The sequence below is a fragment of the Maniola hyperantus genome, chromosome 28 (genome assembly GCF_902806685.2).
Source record: "Maniola hyperantus chromosome 28, iAphHyp1.2, whole genome shotgun sequence".
Classification (NCBI taxonomy): Eukaryota; Metazoa; Arthropoda; class Insecta; order Lepidoptera; family Nymphalidae; genus Maniola; species Maniola hyperantus.
The window spans coordinates 2,837,579-2,860,604 of NC_048563.1; the positions used below are offsets into that span (position 1 = coordinate 2,837,579).

At 38.3% G+C, this 23,026-nt stretch overlaps 4 protein-coding genes across 4 annotated transcripts in view; 2 read left to right on the plus strand and 2 right to left on the minus strand.

Moving 5' to 3' along the window:
* Window positions 1–23,026, plus strand: part of Invadolysin (leishmanolysin-like peptidase, invadolysin) — a 92,054-nt gene that overhangs the window by 46,232 nt on the left and 22,796 nt on the right. Inside the window, exons 3-4 of the mRNA XM_069508151.1 lie at window positions 1,184–1,214; window positions 2,610–2,692. Coding sequence (XP_069364252.1) covers window positions 1,184–1,214; window positions 2,610–2,692 — 114 coding nt within the window. The remainder of the gene's footprint in view (window positions 1–1,183; window positions 1,215–2,609; window positions 2,693–23,026) is intronic.
* On the minus strand, window positions 2,691–9,064 carry LOC117995060 (uncharacterized). Its single transcript, XM_069508148.1, has 7 exons — window positions 8,896–9,064; window positions 7,635–7,839; window positions 7,057–7,263; window positions 6,473–6,608; window positions 5,024–5,218; window positions 4,258–4,396; window positions 2,691–3,382 (listed from the first exon to the last, which is right to left on the minus strand). The coding sequence occupies exons 2-7, from the start codon at window positions 7,833–7,835 to the stop codon at window positions 3,244–3,246; spliced, it is 1,017 nt and encodes a 338-aa protein (XP_069364249.1). The 5' UTR covers window positions 7,836–7,839; window positions 8,896–9,064; the 3' UTR covers window positions 2,691–3,243.
* Window positions 13,731–15,760, plus strand: LOC138404403 (putative eggshell protein). Its single transcript, XM_069508150.1, has 2 exons — window positions 13,731–14,636; window positions 15,319–15,760. Exons 1-2 carry the CDS (start codon window positions 14,345–14,347, stop codon window positions 15,702–15,704), a joined length of 678 nt encoding a protein of 225 aa, XP_069364251.1. The 5' UTR covers window positions 13,731–14,344; the 3' UTR covers window positions 15,705–15,760.
* Window positions 18,096–20,769, minus strand: LOC138404377 (putative eggshell protein). The gene is made up of 4 exons (XM_069508105.1): window positions 20,578–20,769; window positions 19,768–19,972; window positions 18,773–18,960; window positions 18,096–18,331 (listed from the first exon to the last, which is right to left on the minus strand). Exons 1-4 carry the CDS (start codon window positions 20,767–20,769, stop codon window positions 18,134–18,136), a joined length of 783 nt encoding a protein of 260 aa, XP_069364206.1. The 3' UTR covers window positions 18,096–18,133.

Genomic DNA, 23,026 nt, shown 5'->3' on the forward strand with positions numbered 1-23,026 from the left:
TAAGTCTAAGCAAAGTCAGAGTGCGATTTATAGATCTCACCCTAAGACTGGTTCGATCCAGATATCGCCAATCTAGATCGAATGTGTAGCATTCGCCATCGACCTGTCAGGGCTGATTAAAATCCATACTAATATTATTAATGCGAAAGTGTGTCTGTCTGTCTGTCTGCTAGCTTTTCACAGACCAACATTTTAACCGATTTTGATGAAAGGAGATCGCCCGTGAACGGGCCCTCTTTTGTGGCATCGTGTCAAAACTAAAATTTTTTTTTTAAATGTGTTTTTTTTTTACGATTATGTTTTTTAACGACTTTTTTTCACTCTATTATTGAAAATATCTACAATTACAGTTAGAATCGTAAACATGCATTTATTTTGAAGAAGTATTATTTAAATATAACCTTAATATCAGCAATATAAAAAATAAGATTTCTTTATAACCAGGGTGAATAAATAGAAATCGTTTGCAGAATATAAAGAGTTAATTATTTGTCTACAAAATAAAATTAGAACCATGGTGACATAACAATTATATTAGGGGGGGCCCAAAGCTCCTAAGAAAATGGGCAATCTCTTTGAGTACAAAGTTAGCATACATCCCGAGCACCCACGGGATTTTTAAAAGACCGAAACCCACGCGGACCGCGGAAGTCGCGGGCATCGTCTAGTTAGGGTTCCGTACCTCAAAAGGAAAAATGGAACCCTTATACGGAACGGAACACTTTGTTGTCTGTCTGTCTGTCAAGAAACCTACAGGGTACTTCCCGTTGAATTTGAATTTTGAATTTTGTTGTTGAATTTTGAAATAGAATCATGAAATTTGGTAGGTAGGTAGGTCTTATAGCTGGCTTTAGGGAAAAAATCTGAAAACCGTGAATTTGTGGTTACATCACACAAAAAAAATTGTGGTCATGAACGAATAATTAGTATTTTCAATTATCAAAGTACGATAACTATATCAAGTGGGGTATCATATGAAAGGGCTTCACCTGTGGATTCTAAAACATTTATATTTTTATTTATTTTTATGAATCATAGTTTTTGATTTATCGTGCAAAATGTCGTAAAAATATGACTGTACTACGGAGCCCTCGGAGCGAGCCTGACTCGCACTTTTCCGGTTTTTTTAAAAATATAAAACTTGTTGGTTTTAACTTTTGAATAATCTAACTTTTTTTTCCAGGTTAGAACCCAAGAAATTTGAAATGATCAATGTAAGTATTCTGTCTGTAATTTTTCTGTCTTCATCTTTAAATCATTCTTAGGGGGCATCCATAAATTACGTGAGATGTTTAAGCGGGGGAGGGGGTCGAGTCAAATCTCATCTAATCTTACGTTGGAGAGAGGGGGGGTCTCGGCAAATATCACGCAATTTTTTTTCTGATTGAAAAAATAAAAAAATAAAAAAAAATACTATTTTGGTCCATGTAATCCAGATTGTACATGTAAATTTCTATTATAACTCTCAGCAATATTGATAACGGGCCTATATACTAAACATGCTGTCGCGTTTGGACTTTGGACTATTCAAAGTACTAAACAGAAATATTTTGAGACACAAAAAATTGTGTAGCTAGATCAAAAGGTGACCTTCCTTTTAGGACTTTCTGATTTGACAAAAGTACCACAGTTATCCCGGGAAAAAATGTAAAACATTGCTAAAATCACGAAAAACCAACTATAACGCCTTGTGGCGTTTGGACTATTATGACTTGTCCTACTGCATAGTCGTAAATAAAAGCACGAAGCAAATTTTTTTTTCTTTTTAGGATAACAATCCAACGCGTTTACGTAAGAAACCCACATTTTGAAAAATCTCACGTGAGATTGGGTGATGGGGGAGGGGGTTGAATAAAATCTCACATCTCACCGGGGGGGGGAGGGGGTTGAATAAAATCTCACGACATCTCACCGGGGGGGGGGGGGGGGGTCGGGGGAAGGACAGAAATTGAAAAAAACACCTCACGTAATTTATGGACGCCCCCCTAGTTACGGCGATTACGCACTTCACTTCCGTCATCCGAGTTCTATCAGTCATCAAGGAACGTAAAAGGACTCGGATCGGATGAGTGCGTAACCGCCGTTAGTCGGGTTTCAGAACTTTGTCTTCTGTGATTAAATTTGCTTTAATTAAATAGTTTTTTTAAAACATTTTAAAAGTTAAGACTAATTTAATAATCTCAGCATCTTTTTCACAGAATATCTTAACTTTACAATATTAATTTTATCCGAACATAAAATTATTACCATTTTCAATTTTCTTATGAAGCCTTTATTAAAATAATAATAATTGTTTCAACAGAAAGTTATTTGAGAACTAGATGATGCCCGCGACTTCGTCCGCTTGGATTTAGGTTTTTAAAAATCCCACGGGAACTCTTTGATTTTCCGAGATATAAAGTAGCCTATGTCACTCTCCAGGTATCTATTTCTATGCAAAAAATCACGTCATTCCGTTGCACCGTTGGGACGTGATTGAAGGACAAACCAACAAACAAACACACTTTCGTGTTTATAATAAGGGTACTGATACCTATATTGTTTCAACAGAAAATTATTTCTGAATTTTCAATCCAGTGTGAAATAATATTATGTGATCTCTTTCTCAGAACACGATCCTGCCTGAAGCCGTCAAGTTCTGGGAAGAAGCACTTAAAGTAAGGAAAACTGGGGGACCAATTCTGCTGAATAGGTGAGCACGTTATACAAGTAAATTAAATTTATATAATTTTCATATTGTTTCACCTACACTTCAAGGACATTTCTTAATAATCCTAATCCTAATAAAGTTATAAATGTGCAAGTTTAAAAGTGTGGATTTTTGGATGTTTGGATATTTTTCTATTATTATTTTTTATTTATTATAGGCGCACGCTTGACCACGATCACACCTGATGGGAAGTGATGATGTGGCCTAAGATGGGACGCGTTTGCCTATAAAGTTTGTTACTCAATCACGCAAAAATGGCTGAACTGATTTGGATGAAATTTGGAATGGAGAGAGTGCAGACCGTTTTTTGCAGATTGTTTAGTTTTAATTTATATTTTCTTTTACAACTGAAATTATTGTATCAAACAAATCGATATTTATTTATTGAAGCTTAAATATTAAATTGTACAATGTCCTCCGGGTACGTTTTTATAATAACGAAATTTGTAAAATTTCTTGGCATCACAGAAGTGTGGAAAGATAACTATGTCCAACAGTGGATGTCCACCCGTCGAGATGAAGACGATGTGGTGTTAATCAGCTTTCGAGTAGACCATGTCCTGGCACAGCATAGGTACTTCGTAGCCGACGAGTTGGTTACAGTTTGGGCAATAGTGGTTGCGATACTTGAAGTAATCCGTGCAGTACACCACCAGGACTAGAGGGACGAACCTGAAACGCAAAATGAATGAATGAATTAACTTGTACAGTATGCGGAAGAAAGTAATGTACTTCAGCCTTTAAAAGGAGATAGCAAATTTATAGAGCATTGTCTCTGTTGTTGAGACCGACAAAACGTCACAAAGGTACGAGTGACAGAGACAACGCTCTACAAAGCTGAAATGTCACTCTAAACGCGACCTTTAGAAGGAGATAGCAAATTTGTAGAGCATTGTCTCTGTCGTTGAGACCGACAAAACGTCAGATAGGTACGAGTGAAATGTCATTCTAAATGCCGATGTACATTACTTTCTAGTTTCTGCTGCGTACTGTACTGTACACCATTTATAAAACAGTACAGAGAACAGTAGCACAAAAAACAAAAAATAACATTGAAATTTTCCAACGAAACTTTGTCAAAGTTAACCTTAGACGTCAATTGAATATTTACCCTAGAGTTTAGATTTATTATTTAAATACTACTTTACATAGCATTGATTACATGAAAATTATGAATTTACTTCCTGTTTTTTAATTGAATCGTTATAGAGAAGTTTAAGAAATATCTAGTGAAACTTTTACTTTAATGTATATTACAAATATAAATGGGCCCACTGTACTGCCCTGTGGTACACCACGTCCTGTTGGTTTTGTTGCTGAGTTTTTATTTTAAGATTTTGCTATGCTACAGTTACAACCTAGCTAGCAATCACAAAATATGGGTTTAATAAACTGCCGTAGAGTTACGGCAACTTAGAACGCTTCCGTTTTAGATTGCATTATAGCTTACCATCGGGTGGATAAAAATCCCGTGGGAACGTATAATAAGGGTACTGATGGTAAAATATTGAGGGAATATTAAGATGGAGAAGAACAATCAAACTTACAAAAGAATAAAGAAAACAGCTAGAACATGAGTGAGGATGCCATTTTCCTTTATCGCCAGGGTGTAAACGTTGACACTGCAGAACGGGCAGCGAATTAGCTTTCGGTCTGGATTCGTTAGTACGGTTGGGTTAGCTCTATCTGTTGAAAAATCATTAATGTAGTTGTAGGATAGTAGACTTAGATGGCAGCTCATGAGCTCACAAACAAAATGACATCGCTCAAGAGGCCAGATTTGCACACATATACACATCTATGTTTCTTATTACGAAATGTAGAAAACAGTTTTATGATATCAACAACTTCAGTTTATTATGAACCACTTTAACGTAAAGTTTGTTAACGATTGCAAAATAATATGTCATCGACGATAACTTTTAAAGGATTCGAAAAGATTTTTTTAAAAATGAAAACAAAAATATTTGAATAAAATAAATAAAAATCAATTCAACTTATACAAGTACTTTTGAATCGTCAAATGCCTTTCCTACCGAGAAGAACCAGCAAGAAACTGAAATAGAGACATTGTCTGTATTTTTTATGCAGGTTTCCTCACGATGTTTCGTCACTGCTAAAACAAGTGATATTTAATTTAATTGCTTAAAACGCACATAACTCCTAAAAGTTAGAGGCGTGTGCTTTGGAAATAAATGAGAAATTATTGTGAACCCATTAGTGATAGATATAAAATATGCGAGGACCTACAGGCTACAATACTCTGTCGAACGCTTTAGTTAATTCTACAACAAGAAAGTAAAGTCACGTTACCTGGTACTATAACTTCAGTTCTAGGAGGCTGGACAGGGGTTCTGTCTATCTCTGTATAAGCAGGTGGAGGTTCAGGGAAGTTCTGTTCAGGTACGCTTGAGGCAAATCTGTCGTCTGTTGATTGGGAGCCGTAGATGGTGGATTCCTTTGTCATAAAGGGAGGCACTCGGACTCTTGAAGATGGACTCTGTGCATCTGTAAATACAATTAAATGATAGAATATTAACAATTTTGGATCGGGTGTGATCTGTGCTGATTCATCATCATCATCATCTCAATTATCTCTGGTGGAGATTGCTTTAATGTTTTCAGTTTATACTTTCTTTGTTTTTTTCTTGTTTTGTGTGCAATAAAGTTTTTCTATCAATCTAACTCAATCCATCGTCAGCCCACTAAAGAGAACGAATCTCCTCTCAGAATGTGAAGGGTTTGGCGCTAGTCCACCACGCTGTCGAGTATGGATTGGCAGTTCACACGCACTTTTGAGAACTTTACATGTGCCTTTCTCACAATTTTTTCCTTCTAAGTTAAAGCAACTGATATTTAATTGCAATAAGTACCGCAAATTGCAAATGCGCGTGGCCGCCATTTTAGTGTCGTCAGCACTAGACTGAAGTTTCGAGCTAATGGTATATTTTTATTTCGGCTGACGTCAAAATGACGTCATTTCGATGTTATTGAGACATGGTTCCAGCGTAATAGCAATTTGCGGGACTTAAATAACGCACATAACTTAGGGTGTATGAAATCAACTAATAATTCATCCCTTTTACCCTAACTTCGTTTAGGCGAAATTTCTAAAAATCCCTTTTTAATGAGGGTCTACCTTGATGACCTTACATGCCAAATCTCTCAAGTTTTTTGACCCATTCGGATTCATATGTATATGTCAATCTAGTTTCTTTTAAATACAGCAACAGATGAATCAGTTTAGGAGCATAAACAAATCCTGTGCAAAATTTCGTTTACAGGCTAGAACTTTGATACATTATCATCACCATCATCATCATCAACCGATAGACGTCCACTGCTGGACATGGGTCTCTTGTAGGGACTTCCACACGCCACGGTCTTGCGCTGCCTGAATCCAGCGGCTCCCTGCGATTTGTCTGATGTCGTCCGTCCACTTAGTGGGGGGTCTTCCAACACTGCGTCTTCTGGTGCGAGGTCGCCATTTCAGCACCTTGGGACCCCAACGTCTTTTCAGTTTTACGAACTATGTGCCCTGCCCATTGCCACTTCAGCTTCGCAACCCGTTGAGCTATGTCGGTTACTCTAGTTCCCCTACGGATCTCCTCATTTCAGAATTTTGATATGGCTCTTATTTATTAATTATTCAGATGCAAGTTACCCTTGACTGCTATCTCACCTGCTGGTACGTGATGATGCAGTCTAAGATGGAAGCGGGCTAACCTGGAAGGGGATAATTCAGTCTAGAACCATGCTTACCTAAACTAGAACTCCCAGCCTGTGTCGACGGCGAGGGTATACCATAAGGACCAATCGTTCCATTCTTAGGGCTGGTTGCAGGACTCTGGCCCACGTTAATTCTCCTATCTTCAAACGGGTCGTAGAATATCGTATCCTAAAAAAAGGCAGACAAGGAGAAGTTTAAACAACTGATTGCTGACCTTCAGTAATGGAGAGGCACTTGAAGAAGAAGACCATGTCACGATAAAATTCTTGCGCTGTCGCCATCCAGTGGCTCAATGCGACTCGCCTGATGTCGTCCGTCCACCTAGCGGGGGGTCTTCCAACGCTGCGTCTTCCGGTGCCAGGTCGCCATTCCAGGACCTTGGGACCCCAACGTCTATCGGTTTTACGAACTATGTGCCCTGCCCATTGCCAACTTCAGCTTCGCAACCCGTTGAGCTACGTCGGTTACTCTAGTTCTCCTACGGATCTCCTCATTTCTGATCGCGTAGAGAAACTCCAGCATAGCTCTCTCCATCGCCGGCTGAGTAACTCTGCGCTTTTTTATGAGGTCCATAGTAAGCGACCATGTCTCGGATCCATATGTCAGCAATACTTACTTCTACAAAATTAGAAGAAGCTTCATCCGTACGGCTATTTTCTCTTCTGTTCTCTTCTCTTCGATCACTATCTACACATTCCCCAAGCTCATTAGTGGGAAAGTCTATATACACTCTTTGGTCAAGTTCTATGTCTAAATCGGGTTTGTTATCTTGTGTGTTTGTTTGATTGATACTTGCTTCTGAATCTGCATTACTGTTATTGGTCTGTAAAATAATAAAAGAAAAATTAGAAGCTTTTTTAGTTGTACAAGGTCTTAAAAATTTAAGAAGATGATTTGGACCGGTTTTATGCCACGATGACTCTAAAAGTAGGAATTTATAGACTGGTGAGATGTAAATATGTTTTTTTCCAACTTTTGTATGTTTCCCCTCCAACTAAGCGTTAAGCTTGTGCCCTAGACACCAGTCACATCGATGGTGACATCAGGGTTGTTCCGTGGTCGTCTAGGGATCAGAGGGTTTCGAGGTAGTTTGGTCCACCTAGCAGCAGTCTCAGCATCAGGAGAAGGCGCATCTATCACGAGGGGATTAATGTAGGGGTAGCCCTGGTACACGGTACCACGTTGGTGACTTACCCTATCTCCAGCAGATGATGCACCAGTCACATCGATAGTGACATCAGGATTGTTCCGTGGCCGTTTAGGGATCAGAGGGTTTCGGGGTAGGTTGGTCCACCTAGCAGCAGTCTCAGCATCAAGAGAAGGCGCATCTATCACGATAGGATTGATGTAGGGGTAACCCTGGTACACGGTACCACGCGATGGCGGCGCTGTCATCACCCTGAAACATTCATCATCATCATCATCATCATCATCATCATCATTATCATCATCATCATCATCATCATCATCATTTTTATAAACTCCTAGCTTATGCTCGCAACATCGTCCGCGTGGACTACACAAATTTCAAACCCCTATTTCACCCCCTTAGGGGTTGAATTTTCAAAAATCCTTTCTTAGGGGATGCCTACGTCATAATAGCTATCTGTATGCCAAATTTCAGTCGTTCCGTCCAGTAGTTTGAGCTGTGCGTTGATAGATCAAACAGTCAGTCAGTCAATCACCTTTTCCTGTTATATATTAAGACTAACTAATGCCCTGAACACAAACTTTCATCCCTTTTTTAGTTAACCCCTTTAGGTGTGGGATTTCTAAGAATCGTAAACACTTATTCTTTCAGTAGATGATGCCCGCGACGTCGTCTGGATTTAGGTTATTTAAATCCCGTCGGAACTATTTGCTTTTCCAGGATAAAAAGTTGCCTTTGTGAGTCAATTCCCGGGATGCATCTCTGCAGGTGCTATCTCTGTACCCACCAAATTTCGTCTAAATCAGTTAAACGGAAGGGCCTTTAGGTCTAGAACGAAAGACATTTAAAAAATCTTTTGACATCCTTGTTTTCAGATTTTTTTTCACAATTAATCAACGCTATAGCTGACCGATATGAATTTAATGTCCCATATTGAGCACTCTGATTATATATCGTTGTTAAAAAAGCAATAAATCAATTTTCCGGCATAAAATTAGACTATGTCCGACCCCCGGAGCTAAATCTGTAACTAATTTCATTAAAATAGTTTAACTACTTATATTATAAACTAGTAGGGCGCACGATGATGATGATGATGATAAAGGTATTAGAAACCCCTAACGTCAGTGGCGTGCACAGGATTTCAAGCCAGGGTATGCATTTAGGCATGAACTTATTTTCCGGCAGGTTTTAATTAAAAATAAGCATTGATTTATTACAATAAAGGTAAGCGGTGTGTTTAGGCCTCTATCAGCTACACGCCACTGCCTACCGTACTCAGTAATTACAAAAAATAACACCCACTTTCGTCCAAAATCACTTCACAACATTAAACTCTATCTACTTAATTGTTTTATTTATTTTAGTCTGTCTTTTTAGACCCGTTTTCAACAACGACATAATTTATATCTTCATTTTTTATACACAACTTATTCCCAAATAGACAAAATATGTTTCTTTGTCATACGGTCGGTTATCGAGACAATACTTGTATATCTAAACGGTATGTCATATTATCATTGTCTTATCATAGTGATAAGGATTGATAACGGCATAAATAGTAATGAACTAATGACATAAAGATACCTTTGCGTATTATTTAAATCCTCTAGCAGGTAGCAGTGATAGCCTAGTGGTTAGGACGTCCGCCTTCTAATCGGAGGTCGGGGGTTCGATCCCGGGCACGCACCTCTAACTTTTCGGAGTTATGTGCGAAACTACCCGACTATTCAAAAGCGCTTGTAAAAAGTCTACTTGAATAAAAACATATTCTATTCTATTCTATTAAGTAATTAAATATCACTTGCTTTAACGGTGAAGGAAAACATCGTGAGAAAACCTGCATGCCTGAGAGTTCTTCATAATGTTCTCAAAGGTGTGTGAAATCTACACATCCGCACATGGCTAGCGTGGTAGACTGTGGCCAAAACCTTTCTCACTCTGAGAGGAGACCCGTGCTCTGTACTGAGCCGGCGATGCGTTGATCATGATGATCATGATGATGATGATATATGTTTTGTATATTTTCAGATGTCCACACTGCGTCAGTGAGAGGTGTAGATCTTCAAAAGAGTTCTACAAAACTTTTCGGAATAGGCTACTTGACACTTTTTTTAAGTAGGTCTTAAATGGTTAATATTTGTCCTATTATATCAAAAAAATTAACACTATATTTTTTTGCGCCCTAAAAACCGTAAAACTTTAATTTAAAAATATTTTTTTCTTAGACAGGTAAAAACACTGTCGGCCATGTTTGGCCGATAGATTATCTGTGCTCTGACGTCATGCATTTGTAAACAACAGCATAACCTCCCAAAGTTTAATAAACATGACTTCTATACTAGTTTACACGAAAAATATAGTAATTATCGTTATTGTATCATCCAAGAATGTAAAAAACGCATCGATAAAGACCACAGGAAAGTTGTGAATTAGAGTGCCCAGTGAAATAAATATACGTAACACGCAAAGACTTGCTTAAAGGGATCCTATATGACTAACAACTTCAACCCAAATTTATTTTTGCAAAGATCACTTTGTTGTAAGTCTTACTTAATAACATATTCAATTTATAAAGAGAAAACGATAATTTTTTACGTTTACTATGAGTTTTTCGAAATACATAAAAACTAGCTTATGCTCGTGACTTCGCCCGCGTGGACTTCATAAATTTCAAACCCCCATTTAACCCACTCAGGGGTGGAATTTCAAAAAATCCTTTCCTAGTGGATACCTTCTCTTTACCTACAAAGAACACACCCACCAAATTTCATGTATCTAGGACCAGCTGTTTAGATGTTTAGGCTGTGCGTTGATATATAAGTTAGTCAGGACTCTAAATTTTATATATATGGATACTACGTTAGTCCCCGCGTGACATAGGGATGACATTTCTTTGTTTACATATTTAATGACGTCACATCATGGCTGACAGCGTTTTCTGCGTTTCAAATAAAAATAAAAATTGTATTTTTTTAAATTGGATTTATATATCCATCCTGCGTTTTTAATAATTGTTATTGATATATTTCGTTGTCTTAAGCAAAATACTATAATAAAAAATCATTTATTGGACGAAATTAGATATGAGTCAAGTAGCCTATTATGTGCGTTTTGATTAATAATTAAATATCACTTGCTTTAACGGTGAAGGAAAACATCGTGAGGAAACCTGCATGCCTGAGAGTTCTCCATAATGTTCTCAAAGGTGTGTGAAGTCTACCAATCCGCACATGGCCAGCGTGGTAGGTGGAGAGGAGACCCGCGCTCTGTAGTGAGCCGGTGATGGGTTGATCATGATGATCATGATGATTATTTAAATCCTCTATACCTTTTAGATAGAATATCACTTGATATTATATACTAGCTGATGCCCGCGACTTCGTCCGCGTCATTGCAACGGGGTAACGGATAGACGTGATTTTTAGGGTTCCGTACCTCAAAAGGAAAAACGGAACCCTTATAGGATCACTTTGTTGTCTGTTTGTCTGTCGGTCTGTCAAGAAACCTACAGGGTACTTCCCGTTGACCTAGAATCATGAAATTTCGCAGGTAGGTAGGTCCTATAGCAGACATTCGGGAAAAAATCAGAAAACTGTGAATTTGTGGTTACATCACACAAAAAAAATTAAATTGTGGTCATGAACAAATAATTAGTATTTTCAATTTTTGAAGTCGATATCTACATATATCAAGTGGGATATCATATAAAAGGTCTTCCAGGTCTTTATCTATACCTATGCAAAAAATCACGTCAATCCGTTGCACCGTTCCGACGTGATTGAAGGACAAACCAACAAACAAACACACTTTCGCATTTATAATAGGGGTAGTGATGTAGCGATATAGGTGCAGTTCCAATCCCTGCGTCTATAAACTTAGGATTTGCATATACATTGGCACCGATTCCTTTGTCGTTCTCTAAACTAAATTTAGAGTATCTGCATCCTTTTCTTTTTAACAATGCTAAAAAAGGAACGGAACATGACTTTCACATTTAAAGACTAAAATTTAGTGCACAATACAATTTTAAACAATAGGTTCGCGACTGCGCGCTAAAATCTCGGGTTTTACCATCTTAAAATTAAATTTAGAACTGTCAAACTGTGTCTGTCCTTTTCATATTACATTAGTAAGAAGAGCATGCGAATACTCTAAAATTAGGTTGTGCTCAGACTCAGTGCCAATTATTTCCTGTATAACTCGAGTTGTTATTCTATAAGTCTGTAACATAGGTACATATTTACTAAGAAGGGATTTTCAGAAATTCGCAAAGAGTATAATATTTTAATATCCTTGAAGCGTTTGAAGCTTGCTAGTCTTGAAATATAATCCTCGCTACGTCGTATTCCTCATCCTTTTCCTTTAGGGTATTATCTCACTGGGACACCAGTGGCGGCGCAACCAGTCGCGCTACCAACATTGTATTGGCTGCACTACCAGTCTCGCTACTAACAACATGTATTTTAAGCTTGAAGCTTGATTGAAGGACAAACCATTAAACCAACAAACAGACACTTTCGCATTCATAATAATGGGTAGTGATATACACAATCCCTGCGTCGATAAACTTGAGATTTGCATATACATTTCCTCTGTAACATACATCTTACTAAGAAGGGATTTTCAGAAATTGGCAGAGTATTCGTGAAGAGGTATATTTTAATATCTTTTAAGCGTTTGAAGCTTGCTAGTCTATATATATAAAAGGAAAAGGTGACTGACTGACTGACTGACTGATCTATCAACGCACAGCTCAAACTACTGGACGTATCACGCTGAAATTCGGCATGCAGATAGCTATTATAACGTAGGCATCCGCTAAGAAAGGATTTTTCAAAATTCAACCCCTGAAGGGGTAAAATAGGGGTTTGAAGTTTGTATGAAACTCTGTCAGTTTTGAAGTGTCTATAAAGAAGTTTTGTAGTTAATATTTTTGCAATTAGCAGTATGACTACGTTAAAATCTCATAGTTAAAGATCAACCCTTGGGTTGATCTTTAAATTCTTTAACCATGAGATTTTAACATATGAGCTTAAAATATGTCATACTGCTAATTGCAAAAATATTAACTACAAAACTTCTTTATAGACACTTCAAAACTGACATACTTTTATACAAACTTCAAACCCCTATTTTACCCCTTTAATGCCCAGCCCGATACGTCCAGTAGTTCGAGTTGTGCGTTGATAGACCAGTCAATCAGTCAGTCAGTCACCTTTTCCTTTAATGATGATGAATTACAAATATGTATGTATAATAATTCTTGGGCCATTGCTCCTGACCACTGACACTTCAGCTTGCTAATAGTTTGGTAATAAGTTCTAGAATAATAATGTATAATAATCGCGCCGGAAAAAACGACTATTGAATAATAAATTCCAATTAAAATTTTCTATTATCGATAAGTGCTAAAAAAAAACTACAGTCTTTTATTCCATTGTCCCTGAAACTAGACCGCTAGAACTCGGTTTAGGAATCACGCAGTTGATCGTGATTCGTGTGCCACAGTCGCGACTCGCGATAATATTCTTTTTTCGACTTCCAAAAAGGAGGACCGATTTGCAAAAGACGCCGGATTATTATGAATACTTGCTAATAAGCAAAAGTGTTTTTGTCATAAAATTCTACGTAATTATCAAATAATCAACAAATAAACTATTAATAAACTTAAATCTAAAAAAAAAAAACAACATTAAATTAAAACTAAAATAAATTTGCAAAATTTTTTTTTAATCAACAGAGAATGTTTCTTTGGCGGTCCCATAAAAATTTCTGGCTCCAATTGCTGCAGGGTTACTGCCCGCCTAAGTTATTAAGAGTCAGGAAGTGTTCATAGTGAATTAATGTTGTAGATACCAAGCAACGACTTTATGCTTGGATTCCAAGTCCCAACTCCTCAACCCTGATGATGTAGGGGTACAGCACTCCTAAGCTATAGTGATTCACGAACTGCAGATGGTGCAGTATTATTTTTGATGCCAGGCATAGACCACACCATTAAACTTCGAATCCTAACTACTCAATCCTGATGCTGCAAAGTACTAACTCCTAAGCCGTTAGGATTCAGGAATTGCTGATGCTGAATTGATATTTTAGGTATCAAGCAACAGCTCGATGATTACACTTCAAGTCCGAACTCCTCAAACCTGATGAAGCAAAGTACAGCACTCCTAAACTATTAAGATTCAGGAACTGTTCCTGGTGAAATAATATTGTCAATGCCGTGCATAGATTTTGTTATTGAATTCTAAGTCCCAACTCTTCAATCCTGATGCTGCAAGGTACTGAACTCCTAAGCCGTGTGGATTTGGAAAGTTGTGGTGGTGAATTGATATTTTAGGTACCAAACTAACTACTTACACTAAAAATCTTGAAATATTAAAAAAAAAGTGACTTCCAAAAAAGTAAAAAATAACTTTTGTTTCTACACGTGCATGCATGTATGAAGTCGAGCGAGCATAATAAAGGCAACTAGAAATCAAAGCGTGAAGCTAGTATGCGTATAGTTTACTGTTCAATAAGTTTACCAACTGAAAAGTTGCTAAACTGTAACCAGACGGTTTCCCAACATAGATATTTCACCACAACGCTCAAAAAAGACACCACCCTTCTACCACTGATGAATATAAAAATGGTCACTTACTTGACAAAACTTAAGTTTCAACCGGACATCCGTACGGCTCAGGTGGTAGACACAGATAGTGATTGATAGGTGGTGAGGTGGTAACTAGTTTAAATACTTAGTGGTACCATGAAGGGGATTATTTGCCTAGTGGTGTTGTCTGCACTATGTGCTGTTATATCCGCTCATGGTCACGAGCATGGCGGTGGTCACCACCATCACGAAGGTCATCACCATGATCATGGCCACCATGATCACGAAGGTCACAAAGGTCATCACCATCACCATAAGGGTGATGAGGGTCATCATGGCAGACACCATCATGGGGAGCATCATCACGAGCATGATGGTGGGCACAAGAAGCATTGGGATGAACATGATCATCATGGGAAACACCATGAGCATGGACACCATCACAAAGGTAATGTTTTTTTAATTGCTTATTTAGAGCTAGCTTATGCTCGCGACTTCGTCCGCGTGGACTACACAAATTCCAAACCCCTATTTCACCCCCTTAGGGGTTGAATTTTCAAAAATCCTTTCTTAGCGCATGCCTACGTCATAATAGCTATCTGCATGCCGAATTTCAGCCCGATCCGTCCAGTAGTTTGAGCTGTGCGTTGATAGATCAGTCAGTCAGTCACCTTTTCCTTTTATATATTTAGATTAAGATTATATGGCATTATTATATTAATCTCTTATTGGTATTAAATATATAGTTGTAAATTTAAATTTAAATATGGACTTATGGTCTGAAATAAAAGATCATTTATTTATTTATTTATTTATTATTATCATCAAGGCAAGCGCGTTCCAACCTAGACCTCCAACCACCGAGGGTTCCGTACTACAATAGTATTTTTTCGACACTTTGCACGATAAATCAAAGACTATCCACGGTATTCTGATTTTTTCCTCTCCTTCCTTTACTTATATAAATGTTATACGGACAGACAGACAGGCAGACAACAAAGTGATCCTATAAGGGTTCTTTTTTCCTTTTGAGGTATGGAACCCTAAAAATTGATTTAAAAACCTAGGCAAAAAAAAATCTCTTGCAAAAAAATGTATTATTTATTTCATACCTTTTAATTTATTTCAAGGTGAGGACCATGGCCACCATGAGCATTTCGACCGTGGCCACCACATAGATGGCTTCCACAAGAAATACCATAAGGACCACTTCCACAAAGACCATGACTTCTATGACAAGCATCACGCAGAAGGCAAACACCACAAGTATGGCAAGCACCATGGCCATCACCACAACGACGAGGGCCACCATGCAGATGGCCACAAGCACCATTCAGGCCACCACGAAGGTCATCACGGTCATCACGGTCATCACGACAAAGGTCATCACGACGAAGGTCATCATGATCATCACGGCCACCATGGCCATGAAGACCATGATCATCATCACCATGATCACGGCAAAGGAGGTCATCACGAACACCACAAAGGCTGGGGTCACCATGGCAAACATTAAAAAAATTTGTTAAATTATTTATTGTTGATGTTATGTTTTGTACTTTTTTTACTGTGATTATATTATTAAGATGTTGAAAAAATCGTTGTTTAATAAAATACCTACCTACCTACCCTCGGTTATCTAATTCACGTAGATCTACTTATAAAGATCAATATTCTACTATCCGAAAGTATTTGGTCATACCAAATAAATTAACTATCCTACTAAATCTATAACATAGTTTCCATAATAAAATCGAAGGTCATCACGGCCACCACGGTCATCACGACAAAGGTCATCATGACCATCAAGGTCACCACGGTCACGAAGACCATAATCATCATCACCATGATCACGGCAAAGGAGGTCAACACGAACACCATAAAGGCTGGGGTCATCATGGCAAACATTAAAAAAAATGTTAAATTATTTTATTGTTGATATTTTATTTTGGACTTTTTTACTGTGATTACTGATTATATTACCTAAGATGTTGACATATTGTTGTTTAATAAAATACCTATCTGCTCAATTGACAAAGTCAGTCATCTATTTCACGTATACAGCATATACGCGACAGCTCGAGACTCGAGATGGCAATCGGGGTATGAGGTGGGGGGACGTGCGGTTGTGGGGGGCGTCCCCACCTCGATAGCCATCTCGACCTTGAACTTAGATGGTATGTGACAGTCGAGATGGGAACACCCCGCACACCCGCGCAGCCCCGCTCGCCATCTCGTTGTCAGAGACAACCTAGTCAGTGGAGACAACGCTCTACAAAACCGAAATGTCTATTCTAAAGGCCGATGTACATTATTTTCTGTCTTGTGCTTTAGGCTATAAATTATATCACATGGGCGAAGTCGCGGGAAAAGCTAGTGAATTATAACTATCCACAAAAACAGGCCAAGTGCGAGTTGGACTTGCACACGAAGGGTTCCGTACAATTGTACAAGATATTTTAAAACTTGTATGTGCAATATCGCAAGTTAATGACGGACATCGCCATACTTATGTGATTTAGTAAACTAATTATGTTCACATTTTTTTTTTGCAATGTAACCACAAATTCACGGTTTTCCTCTACTTGTGCTATGTAAGACTTAACCTGCCGAAGTACCCTATAGGTTTTTCTTGATAGACACGACAGACAGACAACGAAGTGATCCTATAAGGTCCTATAACTCCTTTTTCCTTTTGAGGTAAGGGACCCTAAAAATATAAAAATGATTTTAAATTCCAGCAGAATTTTGTCACCTCGAAAAAGGGCATTTTTCGCAAAACGTCATGCAAAAGATGCTCTCTTATATGAGTGCCCAGAAAAGGAGTAGGTAAATGTTTTTAGGGGTCGTGCATGTACTATATGTATGTGACAAGGGTCTCCTCTCAGAATGAGAATGATTTGGCCATATTCTACCACGCTGGCCTAGACCCTAGTGCGGATGGGTAGACTTCGCCACCTTTGAGAACATTATAGAAAACGTTATGGAGAACTCTCAGGCATGCAGGTTTCCTCACGATGTTTTTCTTCCGTTAAAGGAAAGTGTTATTTAATTGTTCATAATTTTAGTTTAAGTCGGAATTTCGGAGTTATAATATGTGTGTTTTAAGGAAAAGTCAGAGGTGTGTACCCGGGATTGAACCCCAGACCTCCCGAAAAGTAGGCAGACGTCTTAACCACAACGCTATCATGGTTATTTACATAATACTGTTTAAAAAAAATTTGAAATTCGAAATTTAAAATTGGTCTTAAACCTTAAAACGGTTGAAAACCGTCAGATAAACAGAAAAATAAAATAATAATGTTATTAAAAATGTTTTTTTATTAACTTTTGCTTAAATACTAAGTGTTCTGTCATCATCAACATATCAAATTCATTATTATCAACGAGTAACAACAATTATTATGAATCTAGTAACAACAATTAATAATCAAGTAACAACAATTAACAATCAAGTAACAACAATTATGAATCTAGTAACAACAATTAATAAACAAGTAACAACAATTAACAATCAAGTAACAACAAACATTAACAAATTGTTAACAAAAACATTAAATAACAAATGAATTAGGTACAGTCGACAAAATTTTTAATGATTTTTTAGTTTTGTGTGTTCAGTCCTTATTGTAACCCGCGGGCTGCGAGAGTCGCACTCCTATGTTGAAAACACGGTCACGTACGAGTCGGATTCGCATACGAGGGGTTCCGTACCATCGTACAAGAAATAACCTCCTCTCCCTTCTTGGTGGACAGACTACATCAAGCGATTCGCAAGCAGCCGCTGAATGGCGGCGGCGCTAAACTAAGTCGTGTGGAAGTCCCTACAAAAGGCATATGTCCAGCAGTGGACGTCTATCGGTTGAAGATGATGATAATGTGTTAAGAATTACAGTCTATTAAAATATTTGTAAAAATTGGTAACAAAAGTGACAGTCTAAACTCTTAATGCTTCTTGTGATGGCCCCATCCCTTATGGTGATCGTGATGACCCTTCTTGCCATGATCGTGATGGCCGTGATGGTGATCATCGTGGCCGTGATGGCCGTGATGTTCGTGATGATCATGATCGTGGTGACCCTTATCGTGATGACCGTGATGGCCGTGATGACCTTCATGATGTCCATGGTGTCCGTGATGACCCTAGAATTAAATTTTATATGTTCAGTAACGAATATGAGCATTGCATAGGTCTTAATTTCTACTGTTATAGAAATGTAACAGCTTTACATGTTTATATGGACACTAGCTGACCCGCCCCGGCTTCGCTCGGGTGGAATTTAGAAAATCTCACATATAACCCACTTAGGGGAGGAATTTCGAAAAATCCTTTCGTATTGGATACCTACTCTATATGTACAAAGAACACACTCTCCATATTTCATGTCTCTAGGACCAGCGGCTTAGGCTGTGCGTTGATTTATCAGTCAGTCAGTCAGTCGGGACTTTGAATTTTTATATATAAAGAAAATTAATATTACATATTATGTTGTTTTGTTTTAATACAAAACTTCGGGCTGTCTTCGTAGCATGCGTCACCGTGCCATTCGTGTTGTCATTGAATGAAAAAAATGATTGTAATACCTTCTTGTGATGGTGATGATCGTCGTGATGATGTCCGTGATGATGTCCATGCTTGTGGTGCTTGCCGTGATCGTGGTGGCCATCATGGAAGTCATGATCCTTGTGGAAGTGGTCCTTATGGTGCTTCTTGTGGAAGCCTTCGACGTGTTCACCTTTGTCGTGGTGTTCGTGGTGATGATGTTTCTCACCTTAAGAGAAATGAAAAGGTAGGGCTTGTAAAGCATAGTATTGGGAGATAGAAAAAACAAAAATTAAAAAAAATCGGTCAAGTGCGAGTCGGACCCGCATACGTGAGGTTCCGTACCATCGGACAAAATAGCAATTAATTATTTTTTATTTTCATGGTGACCATTTTGATTTTTTTTTTGCTTTTTAGGGTTCCGTACCTCAAAAGGAAAAACGGAACCATTATAGGATCACTTTGTTGTCTGTCTGTCTGTCTGTCAAGAAACCTACAGGGTACTTCCCGTTGACCTAGAATCATGAAATTTGGCAGGTAGGTAGATCTGATTGCTGACGTTTGGGGAAAAATCTGAAAACCGTGAATTTAGGGGTTAGATCACACAAAAAAAAATTAAATTGTGGTCATGAACTAATAATTAGTATTTTCAACTTTCGAAGTGAGTGACTTTATCAAGTGGGGTATCATATGAAAGGTCTTTACCTGTACATTCTAAAACAGATTTTTATTTATTTTTATGCATCATACTTTTGAATTACCGTGCAAAATGTCGAATAAATACGACTGTAGTACGGAACCCTCATTGCGCGAGCCTGACTCGCACTTGGCCTACACATACACATCCTGTGAAAATTTCAACTCTTTCATGTTACGGTTCACGGGATACAGCCTACTGATAGACAGACGAACAGACGGACTGCGGAGGCTTAGTAAAATGGTCCTGTTGGTTCGAGAGACCAAATGTATGTATGTAATACATACATACTATGTTTTTTTTAATGGTATTACATATATTATACTTATATAGACCTACCTTTATGATGATGCCCATGCTCATGGTGTTTCCCATGGTGATCGTGTTCATCGTGGTGCTTCTTGTGATCATCATGGTGCTCATGGTGATGATCATGGTGATGGTGCTTGCCGTGATGACCCTCATGACCCTTGTGATGATGGTGGTGACCTTTGTGACCCTTGATAAAAGAAATAAAACCATTTAAGTATGAGTGATAGATAGCCTAGTGGTCAAAACGTCCGCCACCTACCCGGGAGGTCCTAGGTTCAATCTCGGGCACGAGTAGAGACTTCACCTGTTTCACTTGAGAGTGAGGTAATAGAAGGCCAGAACCCCTACGACCCCTAACAATATTCAACCCCTCATGGTGACGCTACTGGCACGAGACTACTGACTGTGGGAGTGAGGGAATTGAGGGTGTCTAGAGTAGAGCATCGAATTGTCATTTCATCGGATTATGAGAGTGACGGAAATAGAGAGACTTGTTTCTATGAGACTTGAGAGTGAGGGAATAGAGAGTGCATAAGGTTGGCGTCTCATCAAACTATGAAAATGAGGGAATATAGAATGCATTGGTATCTATGAGAGTGAGGGAATAGACAATGCACTTCTGAGTGATGCACTTGTGAGAATGAGGGAATAGAGAGTATTAAAATTGAGAGTGAAGGAATATAGTCTGCGGTTGGACCTGAGTTTGCGGTTACCTTGATCCTGCGCCTGACTTCGAGTGCCAACTCACAAAACATGAGACTGAGGGAATAGAGAATGCACCTGTTTCCTCACCACCTTCGAATTGTCTATGGAAGTGAGGGAACAGAGTGTAAATACCTTATGTCCGTGATGATCATGGTCGTGATGATGGTCGTGATGATGGTGATGACCGCCGCCATCCTCGTGGTGGTGTCCCTTGTGGTGACTGGCAGCCACCGCCTGGTCTCCCGCCTCCTCGGCTTCCGCAGCGCTAGGGAGCGCTATAGCGGCTAGAACCCCTAGGACCCCTAACAGTATTAAACCCCTCATGGTGATGCTGCTGGTACGAGACCACTACTGACATTTGAGAATAATAACCCCATTTTATATTAGTAGGGTTTAGTAATACTAGCTTTCGTAAATTTTAACTTTACTTGAATAGTTTACTGTTGTTGTACTAGTTAGTGTTCGCTACTTCGTCTGCCCAAAATAACAACATGAGACAATACGGTATTTGACTGTCAGTACCCTTATTATAAATGCGAAAGTGTGTTTGTTCGTTGGTTTGTCCTTCAATCACGTCGCAACAGTGCAACGGATTGACGTGATTTTTTGCATGGGTATAGATAAAGACCTGGAGAGTGACTTAGGTAGGATCGTGTTCTGAGAAAGTGATCACAAATTATTACTTCACACTGGATTGAAAATTCAGAAATAATTTTCTGTTGTAACAATATAGGTATCGTTGCGGTGGTTTAGATGATATTTTCGATCTGTAATTTTTATGTTCTAGAATAAGTTTGGTATTTTTGTTTATTGTATTTTCATTTGAATCTAAAAATAAATATATACTGGGTAATAAATTAAATTTAAAATATATATATATAGATATCAGTACCAGTGGCGTGCAGGTCATAGAGGCATAAAAGCACTGCTTACCTAGTTGAAATGCTTACCCTAGGTTGAAACCCTGTGCACGCCACTGATCAGTACCCTTATTATTAATGCGAAAGTGTGTTTGTTTGTTGGTTAGTTGGCTTGTTGGTGTGTCCTTCAATCACGTCCCAACGGTGCAACGGAATGACGTGGTTTTTTGTATGGATATAGATAAATACCTGGAGAGTGACATAGGCTACTTTTCATCCCGGAGAATCAAAAAGTTCCCACGGGATTTTCAAAAATCTAATTCCACGCGGACGAAGTCGCGGGCATCAGCTAGTGTTAAAATAAATGATTTCTCAGTGATTATTAAATAGAGGCTAGAGGCTTAGAGTTTCTTGACAGACAGACAGACAGAAAAGCAGACAGACAACAAAATGATCCTAAAATGGTTCCGTTTTTCCTTTTGAGTTACGGAACAGTAAAAAAAGGACGTCAAATGATTTTGACGTCACATACCGGTATTTCATAGGATCTTGCATAGGTATTAAGTGCACGTTTTGACGTTTGATAAAAAGATTAAAAAGTTACTGATTTGACTAGTTGTCAAATGCCGGATTTGAGAACATTATGGAGAACTCTCAGGCATGCAGGTTTCCTCACAGTATTTTCATTCACCGTTAAAGCGAGTGATATTTAATTACTTAAAACGCACATAACTCCGAAAAGTTCAGAGGTGCGTGCCCGGGATCGAACCTCCGACCTCCGATTAGAAGGCGGACGTCCTAACCACTAGGCTATCACAGCTATATTATATAGGATAACATAAAGATACCTTAATTTAGTACGGAACTAAAAAGGCAAAAATCACGGACAGACATTCCGATTTTATTTATACATAGTTAAATTGATGGCTCTATCAATAGATTTCTAACAAAACGAATTTCAGGGCCACTTTTTGTGAATATAGTCTCTAATGAAAACGTAAATTGAAACTCATTATGAAATGTTTACAGTTAGTTAGTTCGTTTCAAATTTTAGAATAGGAAGTTGTTTGTTACTTTTTTTTTTGGTTCTTGGTGTTTTTAGCTGTGACTTATGGTTGGACGTGTGTAAGAAAGAAAAAAAACTTTATTATTTGATCACCACACTGTCGCCACAATTATTAAAACTAATTTAAAAAAATTATGGGACCACCACGGAAGCATCCCCTGTTGATAAAATAATAATTTGCAAATCGGTCCAGAAACCTCGAAAAAATCGGTGATCATACATTTCAAAAAACCGGCCAAGTGCGAGTCAGGCTCGCGCACCGAGGGTTCCGTAGTAAAATCGTATTTTTTCGACATTTTGCACGATAACTCAAAAAGTATGATTCATAAATATAATTAAATATCTGTCTTAGAATCCACAGGTGAAGCCCTTTCATATGATACCCCACTTGATATAGTTATCTAACTTCGAAAATTGAAAATACTAATTATTAGTTCATGACCACAATTTTTTTTTGTGTGATGTAACCACAAATTCACGGTTTTCAGGTTTTCCCCCAAATATCAGCTATAAGATCTACCTACCTGCCAAATTTCATGATTCTAGGTCAACGGGAAGGGAAGTACCCTGTAGGTTTGTTGACAGACCGACAGACAGGACAACAAAGTGATCCTATAAGGGTTCTGTTTTTCCTTTTTAGGTACGGAACCCTAAA

Excerpts from the sequence above, each read along its gene's own strand:
- LOC117995060 (XM_069508148.1), bottom strand. The coding sequence starts at position 7,835 with ATGACAGCGCCGCCATCGCGTGGTACCGTGTACCAGGGTTACCCCTAC. Across the intron at positions 4,397-5,023 it reads AACTGAAGTTATAGTACCAG|ATAGAGCTAACCCAACCGTA; the intron begins GTAACGTGACTT and ends ATTTTTCAACAG. Across the intron at positions 3,383-4,257 it reads GCTGTTTTCTTTATTCTTTT|GTTCGTCCCTCTAGTCCTGG; the intron begins GTAAGTTTGATT and ends TTTGCGTTTCAG.
- LOC138404403 (XM_069508150.1), top strand. The coding sequence starts at position 14,345 with ATGAAGGGGATTATTTGCCTAGTGGTGTTGTCTGCACTATGTGCTGTT. Across the intron at positions 14,637-15,318 it reads GCATGGACACCATCACAAAG|GTGAGGACCATGGCCACCAT; the intron begins GTAATGTTTTTT and ends ATTTATTTCAAG.
- LOC138404377 (XM_069508105.1), bottom strand. The coding sequence starts at position 20,769 with ATGAGGGGTTTAATACTGTTAGGGGTCCTAGGGGTTCTAGCCGCTATA. Across the intron at positions 19,973-20,577 it reads ATGATCATCACGGACATAAG|GCTATCTATCACTCATACTT; the intron begins GTATTTACACTC and ends TTTGACCACTAG. Across the intron at positions 18,961-19,767 it reads GCATGGGCATCATCATAAAG|GTGAGAAACATCATCACCAC; the intron begins GTAGGTCTATAT and ends ATTTCTCTTAAG.